The sequence below is a fragment of the Juglans regia genome, chromosome 9 (genome assembly GCF_001411555.2).
Source record: "Juglans regia cultivar Chandler chromosome 9, Walnut 2.0, whole genome shotgun sequence".
Taxonomy (NCBI): Eukaryota; Viridiplantae; Streptophyta; class Magnoliopsida; order Fagales; family Juglandaceae; genus Juglans; species Juglans regia.
The window spans coordinates 21,942,075-21,967,403 of NC_049909.1; the positions used below are offsets into that span (position 1 = coordinate 21,942,075).

A 25,329-nucleotide genomic window follows, 5' to 3' on the forward strand; every position below is an offset into this window, starting at 1 on the left:
AACAAGGGCATATTCCAAAATTAATGCATATGAATAAGGTTTTTTTATTTTATAAATTTGTCTCTCATTTAAAACAAAACTGTAAATGAATTGAAATGCTATTACTTTTTTATTTTTGATACATGTGGGAGGAAGATTCAATCTTTAATTATTTTAACAAAAAATTAAAATGTTGTCAATTGATCTAAAGAACCTTAGTAGAGATGCTACTACTCTTGTACAAACACTAAACTAACCATTGGCCTCGGTTGAAGCCTACACCACTTGTTTTTATAGTTTTTGTCCGAAATTTAAGATATATGATGGGAAAGATGTAAAGATATCAGATTAAAATATTTTAACATTTAATGATTTCGTATAAAATGCATAAAAATATACAAAATTCAAGCATAGATATACAAAGTTCAATCATGTTCAAGTATTTTTATAAAAAAGATATATATATATATATATAATATTCGATATAATAATGTTTATTTTTCTATAACCATAAATTTAATTAGCTGGATAATACTTTTTTTGGAACAATGGATAATACTGTGGTGGCGTTACCAAAACAAATACAATCGTATTTTTCTAGGAAATCCAATCCCACCTTGATTGTACTCATTCTTTCACTGTGAAAGTCTTATAATTTACAGAATAATTCGACCGTCCAAGAATCTTTGTGAGCATATTCTCTTTACGAGAAATCCCAAGATTCCTAGTCTGGTTAGAGGCCTAGTCTGGTTAGACATCAACAAGGACAGGCTTTTACTCTATATAATGTCGCATCCTCTGACCACTGGCATCTCAAAACTCTCTCTCTCTCTCTCTCTCGCTCACTCACTCGGTCCCTGATCCAAGTTTTCGTCGTCTTCTTTTGTATCAAATCTCACTTGCCCAGATTCAGGTACTCCACCATAAACAACTCTGCCGGAATGTTTATTTCTGGGTCCCTACGAAAATCACACTTATCTAGAAATTATCTGTTTTTCTTTTCTTTTTATGTGTGGATTGACTCTCCTTACACGTGGCCTTTAGCCATCAGATACTCGATTGCATAGGTTCTATTTTTATGGGTCCCGATCAGAATCCGTGGCTTCTGGCGCTTGATTGAAACGGAGATTTCAGGCTCGCTTTTTTGGGTGTTTGCTTTCTGATTCTATTTGCACGTTTTTTCTTGGTTTTGTGATCAAAGGGTGATACTGAGAGCTAGCAATGGCGAATCGGAATCTTGAGAAGCTGGCATCAATCGACGCGCAGCTTCGGCTTTTGGTTCCGGGGAAAGTGAGTGAGGATGACAAGCTGATTGAGTATGACGCTCTGCTATTGGATCGATTTCTGGATATTCTCCAAGATTTACATGGGGAGGACCTTAAGGAAACTGTAAGTGATTGATTTTGGCCTTTTTCGATTATTAGTTTGATCAGTTTTAGAAGTTTACATTTCATTTTGATCAACGCACGTGAGGTCCAATTCTAGAGTTTGCATTGAGAAATGATAGTTTTTGAGTTTGCATTGAGGTCCAATATCTGCAGCAACATAATGTGGTAGTTTCAACTTTCAACGAGTCTCAAGTCATTATAAGAATCCATTATGTAAAGTAAAATATACATCTGGCTTTTCCAGTTCTGATTTGGTGTGGGGTCGAGGAGCTATTGTTTGTGTTGTCCGTGCTACTGCATATGATTCATTAATGTCACAAGTGGGAAGACCAAGGGCCGTTTAAGATAGGGTCACACCGATTCTTGAATTTTATCTTTGACATGGATAGATGGGTGCACGAGGATCTTTTTTTTATTTTCTTCCGAAATTTAAAGTAAACAGACTTGTTTTGTATTTTCAGTTTCTGGAATGAATTATAGCAATTAACCAACAGTGTTATTGATTCCCTCCTTCCTCTCTTTCTCTCTTACTAATATCTGTATAGGTTCAAGAGTGTTACGAGCTTTCTGCTGAATATGAAGGTAACCATGATCCTAAGAAGCTCGAAGAGCTTGGAAGTGTGTTGACAAGCTTGGATCCAGGGGACTCTATTGTTATTGCAAAGTCTTTCTCCCATATGCTTAACTTGGCCAACTTGGCCGAGGCGGTTCAGATTGCTTACCGCAGACGGAACAAGTTGAAAAAGGGAGATTTTGCTGATGAAAACTCTGCAACAACCGAATCAGACCTAGAAGAAACTCTCAAGAGACTGGTGGGGCAACTGAACAAGTCTCCACAAGAAGTTTTTGATGCTCTGAAGAACCAGACTGTGGATCTAGTCTTTACTGCACATCCTACGCAATCAGTTCGTCGGTCTTTACTTCAGAAGCATGGAAGGTTTGTCCACGAGTCATTATAGTAGTATAGTTTTGTGTCCATTAGTTACAACTAGATATTTTAACTTTTCCATCCCCCTCTGGGGTTCTATTTTAAGATATTGGGTGAGCATTCCAACATTCAAACTTCCTTACGTCCTTTAATTTACGTATGAATTCTTTATGAAAAGCCCTATGGTTTACGTCAGTGAAAGAGTACTGAACTTTGCATTCTTGTAGTACTTCTCTTTTTTTTGTTTTTCCCTAATGTTTTCCCTTTTATCTTTATGATTAGGATAAGGAATTGTTTGGCCCAATTGTATGCCAAAGACATTACCCCTGATGATAAGCAAGAGCTTGATGAGGCACTTCAAAGGGAGGTGAATATCAGCATCCTTTGAAATTGTTTACTTGCCATCATATTTTGGTGCTAGACATCATATTTTGCTATCACATTTTGCTGTTAGACATGGTTGCACACAATTTTTGGAAGATGGTCTCTGTAATTTACAGCAAACCAATTGATTGCCACATAAGTTAATGCCTACGACATGTTAACTCCCTGAAGACTTAAGTTATGGAATGAACTTGAAGGTTAACATGGATTCACATCAGGAAGCTTTTCCACAAAACCGAAAAACAAAAGAAAAAAAGAAGCAAATATTGGCTTATTCAACTGTATTCTTAGTTTTCACTCAATTCTGCTATTTGACATCATGTAGATCCAAGCCGCATTTCGTACAGATGAGATCCGGAGGACCCCTCCGACTCCACAAGATGAGATGAGGGCGGGAATGAGCTACTTCCATGAAACAATCTGGAAGGGTGTTCCAAAGTTTCTACGCCGTGTTGACACAGCTTTGAAGAATCTAGGGATTAATGAACGAGTTCCTTACAATGCCCCACTTATTCAATTTTCATCTTGGATGGGTGGTGATCGTGATGGTAAGATTCTAATAAATTTAGTTCTTTGGGAAGGAGCAAAATGATGAACAAAACACCTTTCAACTATCAAATTTGGAATGGGTTTCAAATTAGTCAGCCTTTAATTACTTTTAATGGTATTAATTGGAACAATGTTAAAGGACTGTTTTTTTCAATTTGGCAGGTCTAATTAGTTTATTTCAGTTGCAGAAGCTCCCTCTCCCTCTCTCTCTCAGTTTAGTAACTGTTTTAAAACATTGGATGCAGGTAATCCTAGGGTGACTCCTGAGGTCACAAGGGATGTTTGCTTACTAGCCAGAATGATGGCTGCCAACTTGTACTATTCCCAAATAGAGGATCTTATGTTTGAGGTATTCTACTTGCTATCATCTGTACAGAACTCCATTGCCTTGATTGGGTTACTGTTGCTTATTTATTGTTTACGTACTTGTAATCTGTACCAGCTAATATATGTTCATTCCCTTACAGTTGTCTATGTGGCGCTGCAGTGATGAGCTTCAAGTTCGTGCAGATGAACTCCACAGGTCTTCCAAGAAAGATGCAAAACACTACATAGGTAATCAATCTATGGTCGGGTGTGTTTTTTTCTTGTATATTTTGTATATATGATGCAGCAGTTCAAGAAATATAGGTGTTTTCATGTATTTTCCATGTCTGTTAGATCGTAAATGCTAATTCTTTATTGAACTGTCTGTTAAGAGGTAGACTGCAATGCATGAGACCTTTTCTCCTGTCTTTCCTATAAATTCATCCCATTTGTGGAAGCATAGTTCACTTGAGTGTTTCAATGTTAATTGCCAATCTGAAGTGTTTACCAATTTCCTCACGTTTGATCCACAATGTTTCAGCTTTAGTAAAATGGAAGGAACAAATGCAAATAGTGGTTCCCACGATAATGTGCTTTCTAACCATGTCCCCATGATCCAGCTTATTCTTGTTTCAAGTTTATTTCTATCCCTTTGAGACACTCTTTGAAAAATGATTGTAAAACAGCCCTATTGTTAGTGGTAGTGCAGTGAATTTTCAATTAAGGGGCCTGAAATATTTTACTGTTATAGGACTCATTGCTTTTTGTGTAAAACAGAGTTTTGGAAACAAGTTCCTCCCAGTGAACCCTATCGTGTCATTCTTGGTGAAGTGAGGGATAGGCTTTATCAAACGCGTGAACGCTCTCGCAATCTGTTAGCCAATGGGTACTCTGACATCCCAGAGGATGCAACTTTCACCAACGTTGAGCAGGTATTTTTCTATAATTGTGTTGCCATCTCAAGTCCTCTTAAACAACCCGGAGTTTAAGGCTCTGTTTGGATATAAGAAGTGTTTCATCTCATTTCATCATTACAACTTTTTCAAATTTTCACACAAAATATAATAAACAATTCAACTTTTTCAAATCCCAAAACAATAATAACATTAAAAAATAATATTCTAACAATATTTTATTCAATTTTCAACTTTCATCTCAACTCACTATCCAAACGGCACCTAAATCTTTTATGATATCATCCTGTACTTAATTATTCTTGAGAAGTGAAGAAATGAAAGGAGATATATTAGGTGGATTTGGTACTGGAAATATTTGCTAATAATGCGGTACTCCTTGAGTATGAAGTTTCAAATTGCTTTTTCATGTATTTATTGTTCAATTGGTTTAGATACTGATCAAGTTCAAGTTGCATGCAGTTTCTGGAACCTCTTGAGCTATGTTACAGATCACTCTGTGCATGCGGTGACCAGGCAATTGCTGATGGAAGCCTTCTTGACTTCTTGAGGCAAGTGTCAACTTTTGGACTGTCACTTGTGAGACTTGATATTAGGCAAGAGTCAGATCGTCATACTGATGTCATGGATGCCATTACCAAGCACCTGGGAATTGGGTCCTACCGAGACTGGTCAGAAGAACGTCGACAGGAATGGCTTTTATCTGAACTCAGTGGCAAGCGCCCACTGTTTGGACCCGATCTTCCTAAAACTGAGGAAATCTGTGATGTTCTGGACACATTTCACGTCATAGCAGAACTTCCATCAGACAACTTTGGAGCATATATAATTTCAATGGCAACTGCACCATCTGATGTGCTTGCAGTTGAGCTCCTGCAACGTGAATGCCATGTGAAGCAACCATTAAGAGTTGTTCCACTGTTTGAGAAGCTTGCAGACCTGGAGGCTGCTCCTGCTGCTTTAGTTCGGCTATTCTCAATAGATTGGTATAGAAACCGAATTAATGGGAAACAAGAAGTTATGATCGGCTATTCAGATTCTGGTAAAGATGCAGGACGGTTCTCTGCAGCCTGGCAGTTATATAAGGCTCAAGAGGAGCTTATAAAGGTTGCCAAGCAATATGGTGTAAAGCTAACTATGTTCCACGGTCGTGGAGGGACTGTTGGAAGAGGAGGTGGGCCCACCCATCTTGCCATATTGTCTCAACCTCCGGAAACCATTCATGGATCACTCCGAGTTACTGTTCAAGGTGAAGTTATTGAGCGATCATTTGGAGAGGAGCACTTGTGTTTTAGAACGCTCCAGCGATTCACAGCTGCTACTTTGGAGCATGGTATGCACCCACCTGTTTCTCCTAAACCAGAATGGCGTGCTTTGATGGATGAAATGGCCGTCATTGCTACAGAAGAATATCGTTCTATTGTTTTCAACGAACCCCGATTTGTCGAATATTTCCGCCTTGTAAGAATTCTGCACAGATTGCATCAATCTTATTTTCCTTTCAAGTTCGTTATAGACCATCTTTGACTTAATAACCATTGTCTATTTATATATACGTAGGCTACACCAGAGTTGGAATATGGTCGGATGAACATTGGAAGCCGTCCATCGAAGCGTAAGCCAAGTGGAGGTATTGAATCACTCCGTGCAATCCCATGGATTTTTGCCTGGACACAAACAAGGTTTCATCTTCCAGTGTGGCTAGGCTTTGGAGCGGCATTCAAACAAGTCATTCAGAAGGACATTAGGAACCTCCATATGCTGCAGGAGATGTACAATGCATGGCCTTTCTTCAGGGTCACCATTGATTTGGTCGAAATGGTGTTTGCCAAGGGAGATCCAGGAATTGCTGCTTTGTATGACAAGCTCCTTGTTTCAGAGGATCTCTGGAAATTTGGAGAGCGGTTGAGGGTCAATTATGAAGAAACTAAGAGGCTTCTCCTGCAGGTAAATAAATTTGGATAGAATATATTTACACATTTGAGTTTTGTTCACTAGACAATTACATTTCTCCCTATGAGACCTTCCAATGAATTGGTGATAACAAAAACTGAGTTTTCCTTTTCCTGTGCTCATAGATTGCTGGACACAGGGATCTTCTTGAAGGGGACCCATACTTGAAGCAAAGACTCCGCCTCCGTGATTCCTACATTACTACCCTGAATGTATGTCAAGCCTACACATTGAAGAGAATCAGGGATCCAAACTATAATGTGCAGGTGCGGCCACACATCTCCAAGGAGATTATGGAGACAAGCAAAGCGGCTGACGAACTTGTGAAGCTGAACCCAACAAGCGAATACGCCCCTGGTTTAGAGGATACCCTCATATTGACCATGAAGGGTATTGCTGCAGGCTTGCAGAACACTGGTTAGACTACTGCAGTTCAGTGTTTTCGTTTTGCTGTTTTTCTGGACAAAAAGTTTGCCTCGGTCCATTAATTATATGCACCAGAGGCGGATGTTCTGTTATTATCCACATCACCATCCAAGTCTGCGTGGCCCCACGAGATGTGATCCAAGTTATTAGTAGAATATTATAAAGCTGTACTCGAATGCTACTAGAGCCAGCAGTTTTATTGTAGCCTTACGAGAGTTGAAGTCGATAGAACTTCATTTTATATGCTTTACTACAAAATGTCCTATGAGCATTGTGCTATATCTGTGTTTTCGGACAATAACATGGTTGTTTTTTAAACTGGTATTCATAATAAGACACATAATCGTCTAAATTCCAGACGTGTGAATAAGATATGAGAAATGGCCATGCTTGTTGGATTGTGGCACCAAGAAACGTACAGTTAGGGTCCCATATATATATATGAGATATATATATATATATATATATATAAACTAAGTACTTTTCGTTTTCCCCTTCGAGTACCATTCCAAACCACCTTTTTAACGTATTCCACGCGACCGTTAAGTTAAAGGGGTGGCAGAAGATTGACATTTCGTGCAGGGCTAACATGAAGGTACGAAGAAGTCGTGATTGCTTGGAGGGCACGCATTGCATGAAATTTCAGAGTTAGGTTTCTGTTTCAGTGCCTAGATTATAATGACTGACGTTACCTACAATGTTTTACATTTCGAAGTTCAAATGTAAAACAGTGTCTAGGTTATAATGAGGTTGCCTACTATGTTTTACATTTCGAAGTTGAAATGTTTTTACATTTCGAAGTTGAAATGTCAATGTCATACTTAAATCAAAAGGTTCCCTGTTTTAAAATGGAATTCTTCAATGTCAACCAAAGACCACAACAAATAGAAGAAGTCTTTTCCGTGGCTAAACTCTGCTATAAAACACGTCGAGGGAAGAGCCGCAGAGGCAAGAAATCAGAAAAAAAGCTTTTCGGTCAATCCAAAGCAAAAGCTAATTTCATCACTCCACAATCTTTATCATTTGATAGCAAAACCTAACTGTATTATTAAAGCTTTGGAAAATGTTGTCACGCAAAAGTTTGTCTGATCCATCAACAGTTTTGACTTCAGCAGCCTCTTTCGCTGCCACAGCGATGCTTATTCGAAGCATTGCCAATGATTTGATTCCAAATGGACTCCGAAGTTATTTCTCCTCCAGCATCGACAAATTTTCCCGGAAATTCTCTTCAAAACTGACCATCGTCATAGAGGAATTTCAAGGGCATTCGACAAACGAGATGTTTGTGGAAGTTGATGCCTACTTGGGCACTAAAGTGACCCCATACGTTCAAAGAATCAAAGCGAGCAAAGGTGAGAGGGACACGAAACTAGTGGTCACTGTGGATAGAGATGAAGAGATAGTTGATGTTTATGGAGATGTGCCATTAATTTGGACATTGGTTTGCAAGGAGGTTGAATCATCCGGTATCAGAAATCGGGGTGATCGGAAAGCGTCTTCGATCTGAAGTGAGATCGTACGAGCTAAACTTCCATCAGAAACATAGAGAAATGGTACTGAATTCATATTTACCATACATTTTGGACAGAGCAAAGGTCATTAAAGAAGAAGGCAAGGCTATAAAGCTTCACACAGTTGTTTACGGGCGCTGGGACTCGAGGGTGATTAATCTCGATCACCCAATGACCTTCAAGACGCTTACATTGGATTCAGAGCTTAAGATGACATTGATGGATGACTTGAAGAACTTTGTGGAGGGGAAGGAATTCTATAAAAGAACTGGGAAAGCTTGGAAACGAGGGTACTTGTTGTATGGTCAGTGGCGGAACAAAAATTTGTTATAGGGGGCTGAGCAAAGTTAAAATTATAATAAAATATTTTTTATTTTATTTTTGAGTCAAAATAATTTATAAGATCAAAATAATTTTGTAGAGGAGGTTAAGATAACATTTTAGAAAAAAAATCAACACAACATGAGATAATATAATTCTATTAAATTATAAAAAGACTAATACAATTTTTTTTTTTTTTCAAACTTTGGGGGGCCATGCCCCCCTGCCCCTGTGTAGATCCGCCACTGTGTATGGTCCTCCTGGCATTGGAAAGTCAAGCTTGATAGCAGTCATGGCTAATCACCTAAATTATGACATCTACGACTTGGATCTAACAGCTGTCCAATTCAATGCTAAGTTAAGATCGTTGTTACTCAGCATGTCGAATCGATCTATTCTCATAATCGAGGATATTGATTGCAGTATCAATCTGCAGAACCGAGAATCTGAGAGTGAATCAGGTAAAGATAAAAAAAATCAGGTGACACTTTCCGGACTCCTCAACTTGATAGATGGACTTTGGTCTTCTTGTGGTGAAGAAAGAATCGTTGTGTTCACGACCAATCACAAAGATAGGCTAGACACTGCATTGTTGAGGCCAGGACGCATGGACATGCACGTTCACATGTCAATTGCACCTTTTCTGCATTCAAGAAATTAGCCTTCAACTATCAAAGAATTTCCCAGCATCAGTTCTTTGAAGCAATTGAAGGGCTTATAGGGGAGGTTAAAGTCACCCCTGCAGAAGTTGCAGGAGAGCTGATGAAGAGCAAAGATGCTGAGTTTTCCCTCCAAGGCCTCGTCGAGTTTCTTCAGAAGAAGAAAATTCAACTGGATGAGCCGAGCCTGAAACTAAAAAGGATATCAGCGAAGACCATCAGGAAGACAGAGACAAGCCAGATGGTGAAGGGGAAAAGCTAAATTTAGCTCAAGGATGATGATGAAAATATATAGGCAAATCTAGGACTATTTAAACGGCCTCTTTCAATCATTTTAGCAAGAGAGGGAGGTTTCCATGGGTCATTGTATACGAAAATATGACTTATGAAAATAATTTTGTAAAATGTTTGTGAAATAATGAGAAAATCCTTCTTCCTCAAAGGGGGTTTAGTTTATCAATCTACCTCTTGAAAGCACTTGAAAGTGGTAAAAAATGTGAATCCAACTTCTGAAAAACTCATGACAGTCTTTGGAAGACAATGCCATTCCAAACCAATGTTTTTCATACCATTTGCATTTATTTACCTTGCCAACTTCTCTAAATCCAGATCGGAGCTGGGATATAGAGGGTGATACCTCCTCCTGCTGCTGCTGCTGCTGCATAGCGTCTTCATGAATTAAGCTGGCTGTATTCCGCGTTTAAGGTTACGATTTGACATGAATTAAGGTTACGATTTGACATGGAAAAGGTTAGGACTTCGGAGTTTGGAGGCAAGGTTTTGGCCCGGTTTGGATTGGAACCGAACTAAACTCATTTAATTTCATCGCATCTTATTATTATAATTTTTTTAAATTTTTATACAAAATATAATAAATAATTTATTTTTTAAAAATTAAAAATAATAATAATATTAAAAAAAATATTATAATAATATTTTATTCAACTCATTTAAAATCATCTTAACTATTTAAAAATGAGTTGAAATGAATTACAGTAGACTATTAATAAAAGCATGTATCTAGTTTTGGTATGAGGAGATCTGTCTTAGGCTACGTTTGGTTATAAGATTCAGCTTAACTCAATTTAATTTTAAACTGAGTCTAATATCTAAATATCAAACTTTCAAATTATTAAACTCATCTCAACTAAAAACCTTCTTATACGTAGAATCTATAATTTTTTTTAACTTAGACACATTTTTATACGTGAAAATTATAACTTTTTAAACTTCTCATAGAAAGTATTAGCTCATTTTAACTCCTAAAAATATTTTAAACTTAATTTAGAGAAGTTCCATATAATTCTTTTCACTAAAATTTACTATTATTTATAAAAAAAAAATTAAGACCTCAACGTTTAAACGCAGTCTTAAACTCAAAAAGGAAAAAAAGTGTTACGCTTGTGTTTGTGCGGTTTTAATATTCTATTCTTTATTTTTAAAACAATAATAAATTATTCTATTTTTAAATAAGAATATAATAGAGTATTATGTTCACATCATTTAAATAATAAATTTTAATTTGTAATAATCAAATTCTAGAATTTATATTACAAATTAAATTATGTTATATAAATATTTTATTAGGAGATGTTTGGATTCGAAGATGACTTGAGATGAGTTGAGATGGATTGTGAATAGTAATGAGATGAGTTGTGAATAGTAGTGAGATTTATGAGTTAAAGTTGCTGAATAGTAATGAATAGTAGTGAGATGAGTTGAGATGAGTTGAGATGAGTTGAGATGAGCTGAGATAACTTGTGAATCCAAACAAGCCCTAAAGTGTGCGATTTAAAAATAAAATATTTTTTTAATAATATTTTGATGCATAAAAATATTTTAAATTAAATATTAATAAATCAGATTATAATATTTCATATTTATAATAAAGTAAAATTAACGCCTCAAGTCAGGACTGATGAGGATCGTAAAGCCATTTCCTAAGGACCTAAAGCATTTCTAAACAACGACGCACGCACACTCCGTCGCTTCGTCTCTCTGACTCTCTCTATCTCGACAGTAAACCCTTTGGCATTTGCGTGCTCTGTAATCGAACTCGACATGGCCAACAGCAATCTACCCAGAAGAATCATTAAGGTTTGTATCTCGATCTTCTCCTCGATCCCTCTCTCAATTTCTTTGATCTCTCCATCTGCTTGGTACACCAGAAAACCACCGAAAGGTCTCTCTTTTCCTTCAGTTTTTTTTTCGTAAAATGAACGACTCCTTTAGACCGAGCTGTAATCTACGATTTCGTTGCTCTGGTTTTTTTCGTTGCTTTCGATCTTCTTCTGCAACTGAACGGAGTTTTAGGGTTTCTCTGTTTGTTTTTGTATCTGATCGTCACTGTATTTGCTCATTTTCTTTTCTTGATCCAACAGGAAACGCAGCGCCTCCTGAGTGAACCAGGTAAGTAATTTCTCTTTCATTTTTATAACTGCATCTGTTTATGTTTATCACTCTTGCGTTAAAGTCTGTTCTTTTAATTTTGTTTTACGTTTGAAAACTGTGAAAAAAAATCATAAATTAAATTCCCTTTTGAGGTAATGTAAGGGAAGGGTAACTATCTAAATTCTAGAATCTATGGTTTCAGCGCCAGGAATTAGTGCATCGCCATCGGAGGACAATATGCGATATTTTAATGTAATGATCCTTGGCCCAACACAGTCTCCGTATGAAGGTAATCAGCTGAACAGCATGCGATTTGGACTTCATAGTTATCTCGGTGTTGTATCTTGGTTGGCAGCGCATTCTTGAAGATGTCTTAGTTCTTGAGATTGAATGCTTAGAGTATCTTAAAGATTTCAATGTTTTTACGTTGTTTTGAGATGTCAGATATGCACCTTTGAATGGAAATATTTCTGGAATTCTATAAACGTTTTATTTTTGAGGTAATATTTCTACTTTTGATATGAGCTAGTGGCTTTCAAAAACGATACTGGGGCCCTAATTTTTCATCTTCATATAGAAATTCTAGCTCTATCTAACTATATATAGAGAATTATTTTTGGAAAACTGGTTTTCGATGCTCCTTTCTTAGTCATCTTAAACTTCAATTACTCTTGCTGGAAAATCTTAGTCATCATCTTAAATATAGCCCATTATACTCATCAAGCATCCTTCCACTATAAAAAAAGATCTCCCCCACATTCATTATTTCCTGTACTTCTTTTTTGGAGAAGGTTGTGACTCTCTCTCGCTGTGTATAAATGCTATTACGGGTGGTTAAAAGAGATGATGGTTGCTTTTGAGTGATAATTTTGGGCTTGGTGGTAAATAGAAATGAGTAGTGGTGTGGTTTAGAAATGTTGATGATGATCTTTTATCCTGCCTATATGTTTCTTGAATTTTGCATGGTTGGACTTATCATTATCACGGCATTTGAAATGTCAATGAAAACAAAGGCAAAACGAATAGATGAAGTTCTTATCTTGTTACTCTGGGAGCCTTAAGTATTATTCACTTTTTTTTAAGACATGATGTGTTCTCATTTACTAAATCATGCAGGAGGAGTTTTCAAGTTGGAGCTATTTTTGCCCGAAGAATATCCAATGGCTGCTCCCAAGGTAATTTGATTTGGGAGTCATTTTCATTTGGTGCTTTCTACCTTTATGGGAAGTAGACACTAGTTCAGTCTTCATCAGCCACAACCCTTTGAATATTGACTTGTAAAAAGAAATCATTTATGAAATGTTTCTGTTCTCATTGCACATTTGGCTGTTTCCTTTGGTCGAATATAAAGCATATTTGACCAATAAAAAAAATATAAAGCATATTTCATTTAATGTTTTCCATTACAAAAAGCTAGAACCTTCTGTAAAGTGTAAGTAAATGATTATTGAGTATACAAGTATGATAAGATCCTGCGTTGTAATATGCCCCTACAGACTTGCACAAAATTGACTTGACATGTATGTGAAAAATTCGCGTTACTTAAATGATTCTTGTATGAGCCTGGTGCTTTAAACAACACTGAGCTTTAAAACCATAATGTACACCATAGCTTAATTTGCTTAATAATGTGAATTACAAAATCTCTGTATTTCACTCGATCTATCTATAAGTTATAGAACTAGGATGCCCTCAGATCTTGTATTTACAAAACTATTAATTGATATTCACATGATTTTTAAAACTTGAAAGCAAAGAGGGTATCTAGGATTGGAGGTTTTACCGTCTGTGGGGCTTTCTTGATTGTTTGGCATATATATTCAACATAAAATCTGTTGGCTAGCTTATGTTGAAGAGCACAAGTCTAGGGCTTTCCTAAAGAAACAGGTTAGCACTTACCCGAAAAGGGGAAAAACAGGTTAACCTGTTGACCTGTGATAGCTTTCTAGGCTCTGCACTCTAAACCCGTCTATGAAAAAAGGGGCAGGAAGATAGGAGCTGAGGGCTGCAGATTGTTTCCATATTTTTGGATGAGCTTGGGTTCGACGCAGCATTTGCTCGAATGCCTGACTGAGGAGCGCCTATCATCTTGGCATAGCTCTATAAAATGCATATGCTTCTTACATGAATTATCCTTGTGCTTGTGTTACTGAGACGTGTTTCTTTCTTTTCCTCTATCTGGTAACATCTTTACCTTGAAATGCACAATATGATATGATACATGATAAAGAAAGAATCTACGATTCAGATGGTGCTGCTTATGAACTAAGAAAATTTTTTAAAGATGAACTATCTAGTGTTTCAAGACTGAATTTGGTACAGTTTGATTTGATAAGCTCACATAAGTGTTAAACCTTTTTTTTTTTTTTTTAAAAAAGAAGAGGAAAAACCATCCTGACTTCTAATAATTATGAATTTTGGTTATTGTCTCACCCTTTTGCTTTAAATATTCCTTTCCTAAATGGGATCCCAAAATGATTAATGCACTGGGCAGGGGCTTATTCGGTTTATAGGCTCGATCTTGAGAAATGACTATGGTTTTTTGTGATGCTTAGAATTCTGTCTTGCTGAACATCTTTTAGATCATTTTTTGTGAGTATGCCCATCTTGGTGCCGGGGACTGACATGTGCTCTGGGATTGAATTAATGGGTGGCCTGGTTTGTTATGTGGTATAAAAGAAAATTACAGCTGTTGGAGTTTGTTGGTATCACTCAGGAGTCAGGGCTTGGATTGGTATTCTGTGTTCATGTACAGACTACAGTTTTTGTGGTGGAATTGAGGTGCTTTATGGTTTCATTTCATGCAAAACAAACTCTAGGGACTAGGCCCATACAGATAGGGTTGGCAGACAGATTAGGTGAAGAGTGGCACCCTAGAAGTCACTCCTTTGAGACTCATAGGCTGGACAGTGTATAATTTGTTTCCACTGCAGTGTATGTACTTGGTCTTTGATTGTCATACTTTATCTTCATATCCTTTTGTGTAGTCAGTAGGGGGCCCAGAGAAAATAAGGCTTCAGTAGGTTGACTGTCAGCATTACATCTTATAAGAACATGGATTGCTGTATCTCTAGCTCTAATTTAATAAAGTTGTTGCATGTCAATATATTTCTTCTTATTATACCCTTTTCATATGTGGTCATGGTTACTGCTGTACATTTGTTTCTGTCATGCTTTCAAGCTTTCATGTTTTCCACTTCTGTGCCTTCACTACTTGAGTGTTTAAACATATTTCTTGCAACAGGTCCGATTTCTCACTAAGATATATCATCCCAACATTGACAAGGTAGGCTATACTTTATATTACATTTTTACTCATTTTAGGTGGAAGAAGTTATTATTTTATCTTTTGCCTCTTATGGAATAAGTTTCTCGTGCAGCTTGGAAGGATATGCCTTGATATTCTGAAGGACAAATGGAGCCCTGCTCTCCAAATACGAACTGTACTTTTGAGGTATAGATAGCTATGATCTTATCACAATTATCAGAAAGAGTTCTGATTTACTTGTGTTATTTCCATGGGAATAGCTTTAAAAAAAAAAAAAAGTCTTTTGGCAGTCTAGTTTTAAATGAACGGCAAAAGATGATGAAATTGAAAATACATTTAAAGATAGGGGGAACATATGAATATGGATAATTTCCTTTTCTACCATCAGGCAGCCACAAGGGGTGGTGTAGTGGTCTTGGGGTGAACCGTATGAACCGGATGTCCTGATTTTGAAACTCCACATTCACACTTTTGGGGCCATTAGACTAGGGGAATTCCCCGTTGAGTTATCAGATGTGCATGGGAAACTTTTTGCCAAGGACCTGTGCTTCCTTGGGATTATTTGAGGCCTTGTTCCCCTATACTTGGTGCCAATAAAAAAGAAAAGAAACCTTGGGGGATATGGTTGGTATTATATTTTAGCACGTGTTTATGGGAAAAAAATGGAACCAATAATTATTTAGTTTGTTGGCATTGTTTTACTCGTTAGCATTCAAGCACTTCTGAGTGCTCCAAACCCCGATGATCCACTTTCTGAGAACATTGCTAAGCATTGGAAAACAAATGAGGCTGAAGCTGTTGAAACAGGTAATGTTGTTGGTCTCCACTTGGTTTCTTCAAAGATCAGTTTATATTGTAACACCAATTCAGGGAGTCAAATTACACTATCCCTGCAGCAAAGGAGTGGACTCGTTTATATGCAAGCGGTGCCTGATGACACACGGTGGAAAATCTTTGCTCCCCCTGAATGATAGTATGAAGAAATGTATGCTATTGACTGTTGATTTTAAATGGAAATTTGGAACAATTGATCTGCAAACAATTGGAGTTTTAGTATTCCCAAAGCTTCCTGTAGCTGGTTAATTGTTTTTCTCTCACGGAAGCCTTTGTGAAACTTGTATGATATATTTGGCCATCAATTTGGCGAAATGTTATATAATATATATATATCATATATGTATCATATATTTTTGCCCTTTCTAAAAGCCAGTAGCTCTGACCGACCAGTGCTACAAAGGCATGACTGATCTTGAATTAAGCTCCATCTGCAGTTGATATTAAAAGCATTTATACTTTTCTGTTGATTCTAATGTCTCCCTCATCTTAAAAAATTGAAGACGAACTCACGGAAATGGCGGTTTCGGTTATTTCATAAAGGCAAAATAATAAAGTAACTACGCCTTTACAATTTCTCTCTTTCATAAGACGTATGAGGATATCAAATTTTAGCATGGCTTGCTGGTTGCTCTTATTAGCAAACCCACCCCCCCGCCCAACACAAAACAAAAAACAAAAAAACAAAAAATCCGAAAAAGAACGAAGTTTATGTGAATCATTGCTGTTATCGCCTACCCAGCAACCAAACTCTCGGAGGGCGGATAAAGGGTATTGCTATTAATGAGCTCGCCCTACATGGCCTAAAGAATATGAGTGTGTATAACATCGACAAAAGTAAAATTCCAATATCTCCTTTGTATTGTAGCCCAAATCATTCACTTCCAAAGTTGCACTCCCTAACTTTCTGCCTGAAGCCATTTCTTCGACAGAAAACGCCATGATAGTTCTCCCCCCACCCCAAAAGGGCCAAAACTCTTTCAAAAAGCATTAGGAGACACACTCTGAGTCGGATGCCATGAAACCAGCAGTTTCATGCACCAATGAAACCCTTTCCAAAGCCATTTCCCCTTCAACCCCACCGCTCTAGCCTCTTTCTATGATAATTACAAGCCATGGTGTCTTTGAGCATTTAGAGCAATAGGTCATAGTAAACCAAACTCCAACTAGTTTCACCCACCAATACCTGTAAGGAAAATGATAATCACACAATCCGTAGCACAAGTCTTTACACATCTAGGTTATGAATGACTAAATACTCCCGTTTTACACATCTTGCTTATAATTAGTACTCTTACTATGTTGACGTAAAGAGTATCAAAGTTTTATCGTCACCTCTACCTTAAAAGAAAAGAACACCATTGACATCACAAAATTAATGCAAACATAAAACGCCATTAACCTAAAGAAAGAACCTCAATGACCCAGGTCTGAGGTCCAGTGCCCCCGAGACAAAGAAACAGAGCCACAGTAACCAAAAAACGACAGGTCTTTGCTTAGATAGATAAATCTTATCGTTCCTGGTCAACAACGGCTATATATCAATCATCAGACTTTATTAGCCCTACACCAACCCAACATATCATTTCTTTTTTCTTTTTTTCTTTTCTTTTTTATCTATTTTATGTACACCGTACTAACTGTAGCATACAGTACGGTACCTTACCCTATCCCACGATTCCCACCACCATTCATCACTTCGCATTGGATCTCCTGTCACCTCTGCAGCTGCATCTTTCTCTGCACCTTGCTCCTTTCCTTTTTTCTTTTTATCTTTTTATTGACATGTGGTGCAAAAACATAAAATAAAGGAATCCTACGAGAGCATTCCCAGCCGATACCTCATAGGTACCTTTTCCTATAATAGATGGATTTGCTTAACCTCCATCCGAATTTCTATTTTAAGTAAAAAAATTTAAGATATAAACAGTAATTTTTTAAATATAAAAAATTATTATTCATCGGTTTAAATCATTTTATATAAATATTTTATTTTAATAAATAAAATAAATTCTTCTTCCAATCATCTATATTTTCTATCATACTCATATTTATTGTAATTTTAAATAATAATTTTAAAAATAACTTAAATAATTATAAAAAAAATTAATTTTAAAAATATTATTATCATACTTGCAAAAAAATAATTTAAATTTTTGTTTAAAATATTCACTAGTAATAGTTCAAAATATAAGAAAAAATATTGAGTAATTAAATTTGTAAATAAAAATGAGAAAAATTATAAATAAAGAATAGAAAAATATTATTTTAATAAAATAGAGAAAAGTAATAGAGAATGAAATGTAGGAAGTTTTTAAAATATGAGTAGTTCTAAATTTTAGAAAATATAAATTTTATCTAAATTATAAAATTTTTTGAAAGAAACGGATGAGAATGCTCTAAACATTTTGTTCTTTAGCAAATAATCTAGTCTAAAGTAAAGGGGATTGAGTTGGGGGAGTCTATTCCAACATCACCCACTTTTTTAGGTCCCTCCTCCTCCTCAATCAACTACGTCGTACAATTCTACCCATCACCCGATTTTAAGGTCCACAAAATGGGGCGGTCACCGTCTCCAAAATCTCAATCAAGTCACACGTATTAGCACCGACCGATTGCACTTTTCTTCTGAGCTTTCTTTCTTAATTAATTAATAAAGATATGACTATGAGTCTGTAAACTTAAATGCCCCCCACATGTTAACATCAGCCACCTCACAGTCACAGAACAGGGAGATCTCTCTCTCTCTCTCTCTCTCTCTCTGCCCCCACACTTCAAATCCTCTAATATAATCTTTTTGTAATATAAATTAAATTTTTAGCAAAAAACAAACAGTCAACCTCAAAGAAAAGAGCAATGAATTGTGTCAACAACACCAAGTCCGACCTTTAATAAGAAAAAAACAACCAACGTTTGAAGAAACACTCTCTCGGCAAAGACGAAGTCGGTATTTTCCCACTTCCTCACCGTTTTTCCAGAATGCTCCCTACTGAAGGAAAGCTAGCTAGAGAGCTTTCGGCCTTTCTCATTGAAGGAATGCAGCTCGAATTACAGTGAGCTTGAGAGAATATATTGATGCAGTAATTGTAGGGGAAAAAATGGGAATTCTTTTATTGATGAAATGATTTATAAAGACAATAAACAAAATATAATAGCAACATATTCATCCTCCTTCTTTCACTAACCCAAGAACCCTCTGGACATCCAATCTCCTTCATGGCTTCCAATTTCTTTGTATATATATCACCACATATACATGTACATAGATCCTCTTCTACCAGCCAGCCACCTCTCTCTCTCTCTCTCTCTCTCTCTCTCTCTCTCCCTCCCTCCCTCCCTCCCTAAGTGTAGCTAGAGAGCAAATTTAACTAAATGGTACATACTTCTCAACATTCTCTCAGCGAAAGTGGCGGGGGATACAAGAACGAGGCTGGCCTACATGAAAATGAAGTAAAAAGAAGTTCCAAAAAGGAAAAGATGGAAATTACTGGGAGGAAGAACAATGGAACCAGAGAACAATGAGGAATGAATGAATAAATGAAAACTGCAAAAGGAACTAAGCTACTACCTCTCTGGGTTCCCCTGGCATTGGCTGCTAACGAGATTATTTGTGTTTCTGAATATGTCACAGGAATCTGATAAACCTTTTATGGTGGGAGGACAGATTGAAAGGGCTGTAGCGGATTTCCCACCAAACCCCGGGTTTGGGCAGCAAGAAGAAAATGCAAGATGGGCAGAGAAGCATCACCGTACAGACATTGAGTTCTAAATGCCGTAATGCCTCACTGAGTGTTCCAACACATCACGAGTTGGGCACACAATCTCCTTAACTCGGCTACCATTTTTGTAAATCTTGAATGTTGGTACAATCCTCACATTCTCAGTGCTTGCAACTTCTGGGCTCTTTTCAACATCCACCTATGAACAGACACCAGAAAATGCACGTCAAAATTTCTTCCTTTATCATTCGACTCTCCAAGCAGAGTTTTGAGCGGAAGATTTCATTGAAATGCCATTACCAATCAAGTAGGTGAGTCAATTTACCTTCAGGAAATTAATGGAAGGGTAGCGGCCGCAAAGTGTGTCCACGAAAGGAGATATTTGCTTGCTTTGCAGATCAGAGGCAGATTTGAAAGAGACAACGGACACGCCTGCAAATGTAGAATTTAAGAACATCACATGGTATTTTGGACGAGAATGCTTAGAAGATGTTTCTGTTCTTTATACATCCTAGATGAGAAGAGTAACCTGGTAAAGATATTGCAGCTCTAAACTGCTCAAGACCTAACACTTCTTCCACTTCACCGCCAAACTTCATATTATAAACCTCTTCCCCGCGGGATTTCTTCAACGCAACTTGAGCATGGAAAAGTGATTCTGCAACTTCATTGTCATCCGGAAGTTCCCTCCTCAAGGCCTCATAATCTCGTACTGCTTCCTCCCACCTTTCCAACTGTAATCCGTAATATGTAAATGCTTAAACAATTCCATAAGTACCAATGAAAGGATATCGAACGGTAAAGTTGGGCCAATTACCTTGATGTTTGAGGCAGCCCTCCGAAGAAGGGCCTTTGTGTAATTGGGTTGCATACTTAAGGCTTGGTCACAATTTTCGACGGATTTTTCCCACAGCTCGAGCTTAAACAAACAAGCTGCCTTATTGCAATAAAGAACAGAGTTGGAAGGGTCAAGCTTGAGACCCTCCTCATATGCTGAGCAAGCTTCGGTGAACCTCTCAGATTTGAAGAGATCATTGCCCCTTGCACGAGCTCTTGCCACCAACCTAACATTGCGATGCAGCACTGCAACTTCAACATTCCGAGGATCAACCTGTGCAGCCTTCTCAGTAGCTGCTACAGCATTCTCAAACCTGCATCATCCATTCTTACTCATCCACAAAACCCTTTGCCCTCTAATATCTGAGGAAAATTAAATTTCTGAACTCACCTTCCCAATGCCATCTCAATCTGACCACGGACAAAATATAGATAAGCCTCAGAAAGCATCCCAAAGAATCTACTCTGTGAGCAGGAGGGGGTACATGGTTCTATTTTGGGAATATTTAATATGCTTGATTCTGCAACATCAATTTGTTGTAGCTTCAAAAGGGCCTCCGCCCTACACATAAAGAGCTGTAAATTCAATTTGAACCAGTTCAGCCATTTATTAATGTGGGCTGCACCAATCTCTTAAACCATGCTAAAGAAATTTTTTACAAATGGGCTTTTACCTGCGGAGAAAAGTCAACTCCAGCAGCGATTGTAGCATCAACTTCCCTCAGAGCACTTTTCCAATCATTAATCCTCCGAGCATCAGTGCATTTTCTCAAGTGCTTCTCCACTGTCTGCAACTTCTGCATCTCCATTGGATCTGACTGCACTCCTGGAATACAAAGGTGCCTCCTGGCATTCTCAACCTGCCCTAACCTGTGAATAATTTAAGTTAAGGGTATATCCTAAAACTTGTATGAACAAAAATTAGTTTGCACAATGATTTTGCACAATGCCAATCAAAAACACTTGAATAAACGAGCAAAATTATAAAATAAAAGGCATTGTGCATTGGCTACCACAGAGAGATAGGTCCCAGTTATATAGGCAATATTAGAACAATCGATTGTCTTGAAACGCAAATATGTTAAGATATTTTACATTGCTTAAAATTTACTTTAGAAGCACAAAGTAGAAATTATCTAATCCAAAGAACGGACTGAATTTCTGGACACTGCACAATAAATAAAATCATGGGATTTTCCAAATAAAAAACACAAAGAACCCATTAATGAAAATAGTCAATTGCCAGATTCAAACAAGGTAACTCCAAGCAACTAATCAGCTGACAAAATCAGAACCGACACGCTAAAACAAAACGATCAACGACGGAAGCAAAAACCAACCTAATGCAAATCACATTCGCATCAGAAAAAACCCTAGATCTAACAACATAAGAACAACCCACCGATGCCCACAAAAACCAATCAATTAAAGAAGGCAAAGAACCCAACTTCAAACATAACCCACCTAAGAAAAAGAGATGCCAACCGCTGGTGAGCCCTCCCATAATTAGGATCCAACTTCACCGCCTCCTCACACTCTCTCAACGCCTCTCCTAGCCTCCCTAAAGCCGTCAATGCTGCCGCCCGGTTGCTCCGGTATGCTGCATTGCCCGGCGAAAGCGCAATTGCCCGATCGTACAAGCTCAATGCCTCCCCAAAATGACCACTCTTGTATTGTTCATTCCCAGCCCTCTTCACCTCTTCCGGATCCACACCTACAACTGATCTCCGCCCGCAGTCTCCGCCACCGCTTGACCTCAAATTAGTGGCGTTGATATTTGAGGGCTCTTTGGGGGCCACACCGCCCCGCATTATGCTCCCGTGGCCGTAATTGCCCGACCCGGTACCTAAAACGTCGGCTCTTGAGCTCCGGTTTGGAGTCATGCCTGTCTTGAGGACCTTCCCTGACGGGCAAATGTTGCCAGTGGGAAGGACATTCAGTGGCGGTGAATTCACGGAGCTTTGTGTTTGTGTATGGGTCTGACCCGGGTATTTTATCGTTTGGATCGCACCAGAATCGGATCTAGTGAAGAGCGATTTGAAATTCCGAGCATTTACGCCAGATCGGATGCTGTCTCCGGCTGTAGGACTGCTCTCGCCAGAGCCAGAAAGCTCTCCGGAGTGGTTGTTGGGAACAGAATCGGATCTTTTTCCAACCGGATTATGCCCATTTCGTCCAGATACCGATCCGGAGGAGCTGGAGCTACTGGTCGTGGTTGTGGTGGTAGCGGTCAGCCCACTGCCTGCAGGTCCGGCGTACCGGGTTCGGAGAGGCGAGACTGGGGAGCCCAGATCAAGCTCTCTGAAATCGGGCTTGTTCGCCTCGAAACTCAGTGAATCCCGGAACCGTTCGTCGAGCGTGTCGAGCCCTAGCTCCGAAATGGTCTTCCCGGGATGCGACATTTTCCCACTAAGCAAACAAAATGAAAACTTTCTACTTTCAAATGTTCTGTTTCTCTACAAAAATTATGTTTTTCCTTCTTCGAAAATTTAACTCTCTTTCTTAGAAATGCGTGAGAATGGAAGTACAGAGACACCGGGATAGAAGAAGAAGTCTTGAAGTGAAGGGAGAGAAAAGAGAGAAAGAGACGAGGATCTCGTGATACAGAAGAAGAAAGCAAAGAATGAATGTGAGACGACTAGAAATCTTTAAAAATTGCCTGTGTGAATTTAGAGAGATTTACCAGAGGGAGAAAGAGAAGAAAGGAGAAGGGAAGAAAGGAAAGAGAAAATCTTTTTAATTTGTTCCGTATTCTTTCTCTCGTCAACACCTGCTGCTGCTCCTGCTGCTGCAGCCTTCACAAGACAGACAGGTTTCACTTCTCTCTCGCTCAAAATCTCTTCACTTTGTTTATTATTTCTCTCCCACCTTCTCTCCTCCTCCACAGTTTACCTTTATTTGTTTGCACCAACTTTCATATTTTTTGATGCATTGCCATCAAATTTTCCCAATAACGCATTAATGGTAATTGCATTAAATCGTTGTCATCTTGCATATATAAATCTGTATATATGTGTATTAATATTATAAGATGCCAGGAATCTTTTATTTATTTTATACCAATTTAGAAGGTTACCCAATTGTCTGTGTTCCGTCTAGTCTCTTGGAGTCTTGTTTACTACTTATTCTCGTTGAATATTTCTACAACAATGAATTTTCCCTCAATTGGGTAATGCATCCATGAAAGGGATTTTGGAGTTTCAAATCATATCAAAATTACTCATAATTTTCATGGGCTATATCTTCTATTTCTTAATCAAATTATCAAAATGGTTACTTTCTCATTCAAGATTTCACTTTTTTCACAAATTTTCTCATTTTTTAAGATCTGATTGTGTTTGAGAAACTGATAACTTTGACATTTTCTGTTATGTTCACAAATTTGTAGATAGACCCATTTGTCATGCAAACGCTTCCCAACAAAAAAGAAAAGGAAAAGTGTTTTGATCCTCCCTCCTTGTTTCTTTCTGCACTCTCCAGCAAATATAACGTATATTTACATCCTCAAATAAATGAGTTTTTTCACCACGTGGCAGTCATACAGATCGGCCTCACACGTGTCACAATTAGGGAGATAATAGATCCGAATAGCGTCAATAAAAACAGTTTGGCTGCGGGGCTCGTTAGTATGATCGATCAGAATCATAACTCTTACGTGTGAGTGGTTCACACCCTATTGTTTTCTCCCAGTTTTGCCTAAAGATTCCTGTACTCTTTTATTTCCAGATTTTTTACCTTCTCACGCAACGCAAGCCAGAGAAAACTCAAGATTTGAGGACCTCCTATACCTATGAAATTACTTTAGTGTCCCTAAGATGTCATCTTAATTACGACGACGACTTTCGATAAGCCCAAGAACGTGAGAGATGTGGCATTGTGGTGGATAAGGGTGGGATTGAGGGGTTGTTTTGTTTGGAGAGGAGTGTCTCGACACAAGTAGCTGGCCATGTGCAGGAGGGAGTGGCGTGCCAGCTGGCCCATTCAGCGAACAAAACCTCCTTACTAGGACCTAAAAGGTGGCGTCCAGCTAAGCAAATGACGGCGTCACTATGACTCCCGCTATTCTCTACTCTTTTGGGTGCGTCACGTTATGAGTGAAGTAACGGGCGTTAACGGGGATGGTGACAACCGAGGAGAGAGACGAGGCGACTGGTGGCAGAGAAGGGGATAATGATGACCAGGCAATCCAAATCAAGCCAGGTAGATGAAAATTGATTTATTACAAAAATATTTTTCCCATATCTTGATATTAAAAAAATTCATTTACAAGTCTCTCTTTATATCTCAAGTTGAGATTTATAAAGTGTTTTATTTTATCTTATTTTATTTTTATAATTTTATTAAATTTTTATATAAAATATAATAAATAATTTAATTTTTTATATATTAATTTAATTTTTTTTAATTTTTAAATAATAATAATATTAAAAAATAATATTCTAATAATATTTTATTTAATTTTTAATTTTAATTTAAAATCACCTCATTTTATCTTACTGTCTAAACTAATTCTGATAATATTTATATTTTAAATTATTAATAATCATGACAAATTTTATAATAAATAATTTATTTAAAACTTATGTCACGTAAATGATATTTGATATTTAATATTTAAATTTTAAAATTTATTTTTTAAATTAAATTATATCATTGAATTGTACATGATATAAAAATCTTTGAATAAGATTATTCTTTTTGTAGACTATTTAAAGGGAAAAAAAACAGTTTGCTGTCTAATATATGATACTTGGAACATGGAAATTATTACAATTTAAAAAGGTTTTTTTATTTTTTATACATTTAAAAGGGGGCTTTCGAACTCTAAATTTTTATTTTAAAGATTGAAAATTATATCAATCCGATCACATGATTTTAACAATTTAAAAAGGTCATGGATAGTGTAGGTTGGTTTAAGAAATAAAATAATATGTAGCGGTAATTAATATTTTTGAGAATTTT

The 25,329-nt window shown here is 37.4% G+C and overlaps 3 protein-coding genes and 1 pseudogene across 4 annotated transcripts; 3 read left to right on the plus strand and 1 right to left on the minus strand.

Moving 5' to 3' along the window:
• Positions 1-783: 783 nt before the first annotated feature.
• On the plus strand, positions 784-7,106 carry LOC108992417 (phosphoenolpyruvate carboxylase, housekeeping isozyme-like). The gene is made up of 11 exons (XM_018966976.2): positions 784-892; positions 1,181-1,368; positions 1,913-2,304; positions 2,578-2,662; positions 3,005-3,227; positions 3,474-3,577; positions 3,696-3,783; positions 4,312-4,466; positions 4,911-5,909; positions 6,009-6,395; positions 6,527-7,106. Exons 2-11 carry the CDS (start codon positions 1,201-1,203, stop codon positions 6,821-6,823), a joined length of 2,898 nt encoding a protein of 965 aa, XP_018822521.1. The 5' UTR covers positions 784-892; positions 1,181-1,200; the 3' UTR covers positions 6,824-7,106.
• Positions 7,107-7,890: 784 nt separating this feature from the next.
• Positions 7,891-9,580, plus strand: LOC108991869 (annotated as a pseudogene).
• Positions 9,581-11,238: 1,658 nt separating this feature from the next.
• On the plus strand, positions 11,239-16,162 carry LOC108999437 (ubiquitin-conjugating enzyme E2 36). The gene is made up of 8 exons (XM_018976327.1): positions 11,239-11,415; positions 11,700-11,727; positions 11,912-11,998; positions 12,826-12,884; positions 14,954-14,995; positions 15,090-15,163; positions 15,687-15,784; positions 15,874-16,162. Exons 1-8 carry the CDS (start codon positions 11,380-11,382, stop codon positions 15,909-15,911), a joined length of 462 nt encoding a protein of 153 aa, XP_018831872.1. The 5' UTR covers positions 11,239-11,379; the 3' UTR covers positions 15,912-16,162.
• Positions 16,163-18,895: 2,733 nt separating this feature from the next.
• Positions 18,896-23,247, minus strand: LOC108992163 (TPR repeat-containing thioredoxin TTL1-like). Of its 2 annotated transcripts, XR_004802434.1 has the most exons (8): positions 21,832-23,247; positions 21,042-21,237; positions 20,759-20,943; positions 20,348-20,681; positions 20,060-20,264; positions 19,856-19,962; positions 19,380-19,729; positions 18,896-19,246 (listed from the first exon to the last, which is right to left on the minus strand). XR_004802434.1 is itself a non-coding variant. In XM_035694194.1 (7 exons), the coding sequence occupies exons 1-7, from the start codon at positions 22,767-22,769 to the stop codon at positions 19,577-19,579; spliced, it is 2,118 nt and encodes a 705-aa protein (XP_035550087.1). In that variant the 5' UTR covers positions 22,770-23,247; the 3' UTR covers positions 18,896-19,576. The 2 variants fall into 2 exon arrangements, 1 of the variants encoding a protein (XP_035550087.1); XM_035694194.1 differs by having other exon boundaries at positions 18,896-19,729.
• Positions 23,248-25,329: the final 2,082 nt, after the last annotated feature.

Coding starts and splice junctions, on each gene's coding strand:
- LOC108992417 (XM_018966976.2), top strand. CDS start 1,201: ATGGCGAATCGGAATCTTGAGAAGCTGGCATCAATCGACGCGCAGCTT. Junction 1,369..1,912: donor GGGAGGACCTTAAGGAAACT/GTAAGTGATTGA, acceptor ATATCTGTATAG/GTTCAAGAGTGTTACGAGCT. Junction 3,578..3,695: donor TAGAGGATCTTATGTTTGAG/GTATTCTACTTG, acceptor ATTCCCTTACAG/TTGTCTATGTGGCGCTGCAG.
- LOC108999437 (XM_018976327.1), top strand. CDS start 11,380: ATGGCCAACAGCAATCTACCCAGAAGAATCATTAAG. Junction 11,416..11,699: donor TACCCAGAAGAATCATTAAG/GTTTGTATCTCG, acceptor TTGATCCAACAG/GAAACGCAGCGCCTCCTGAG. Junction 12,885..14,953: donor ATCCAATGGCTGCTCCCAAG/GTAATTTGATTT, acceptor TTCTTGCAACAG/GTCCGATTTCTCACTAAGAT.
- LOC108992163 (XM_035694194.1), bottom strand. CDS start 22,769: ATGTCGCATCCCGGGAAGACCATTTCGGAGCTAGGGCTCGACACGCTC. Junction 20,944..21,041: donor GAGTTGACTTTTCTCCGCAG/GTAAAAGCCCAT, acceptor TTGAATTTACAG/CTCTTTATGTGTAGGGCGGA. Junction 19,730..19,855: donor CTTCCATTAATTTCCTGAAG/GTAAATTGACTC, acceptor GTCTGTTCATAG/GTGGATGTTGAAAAGAGCCC.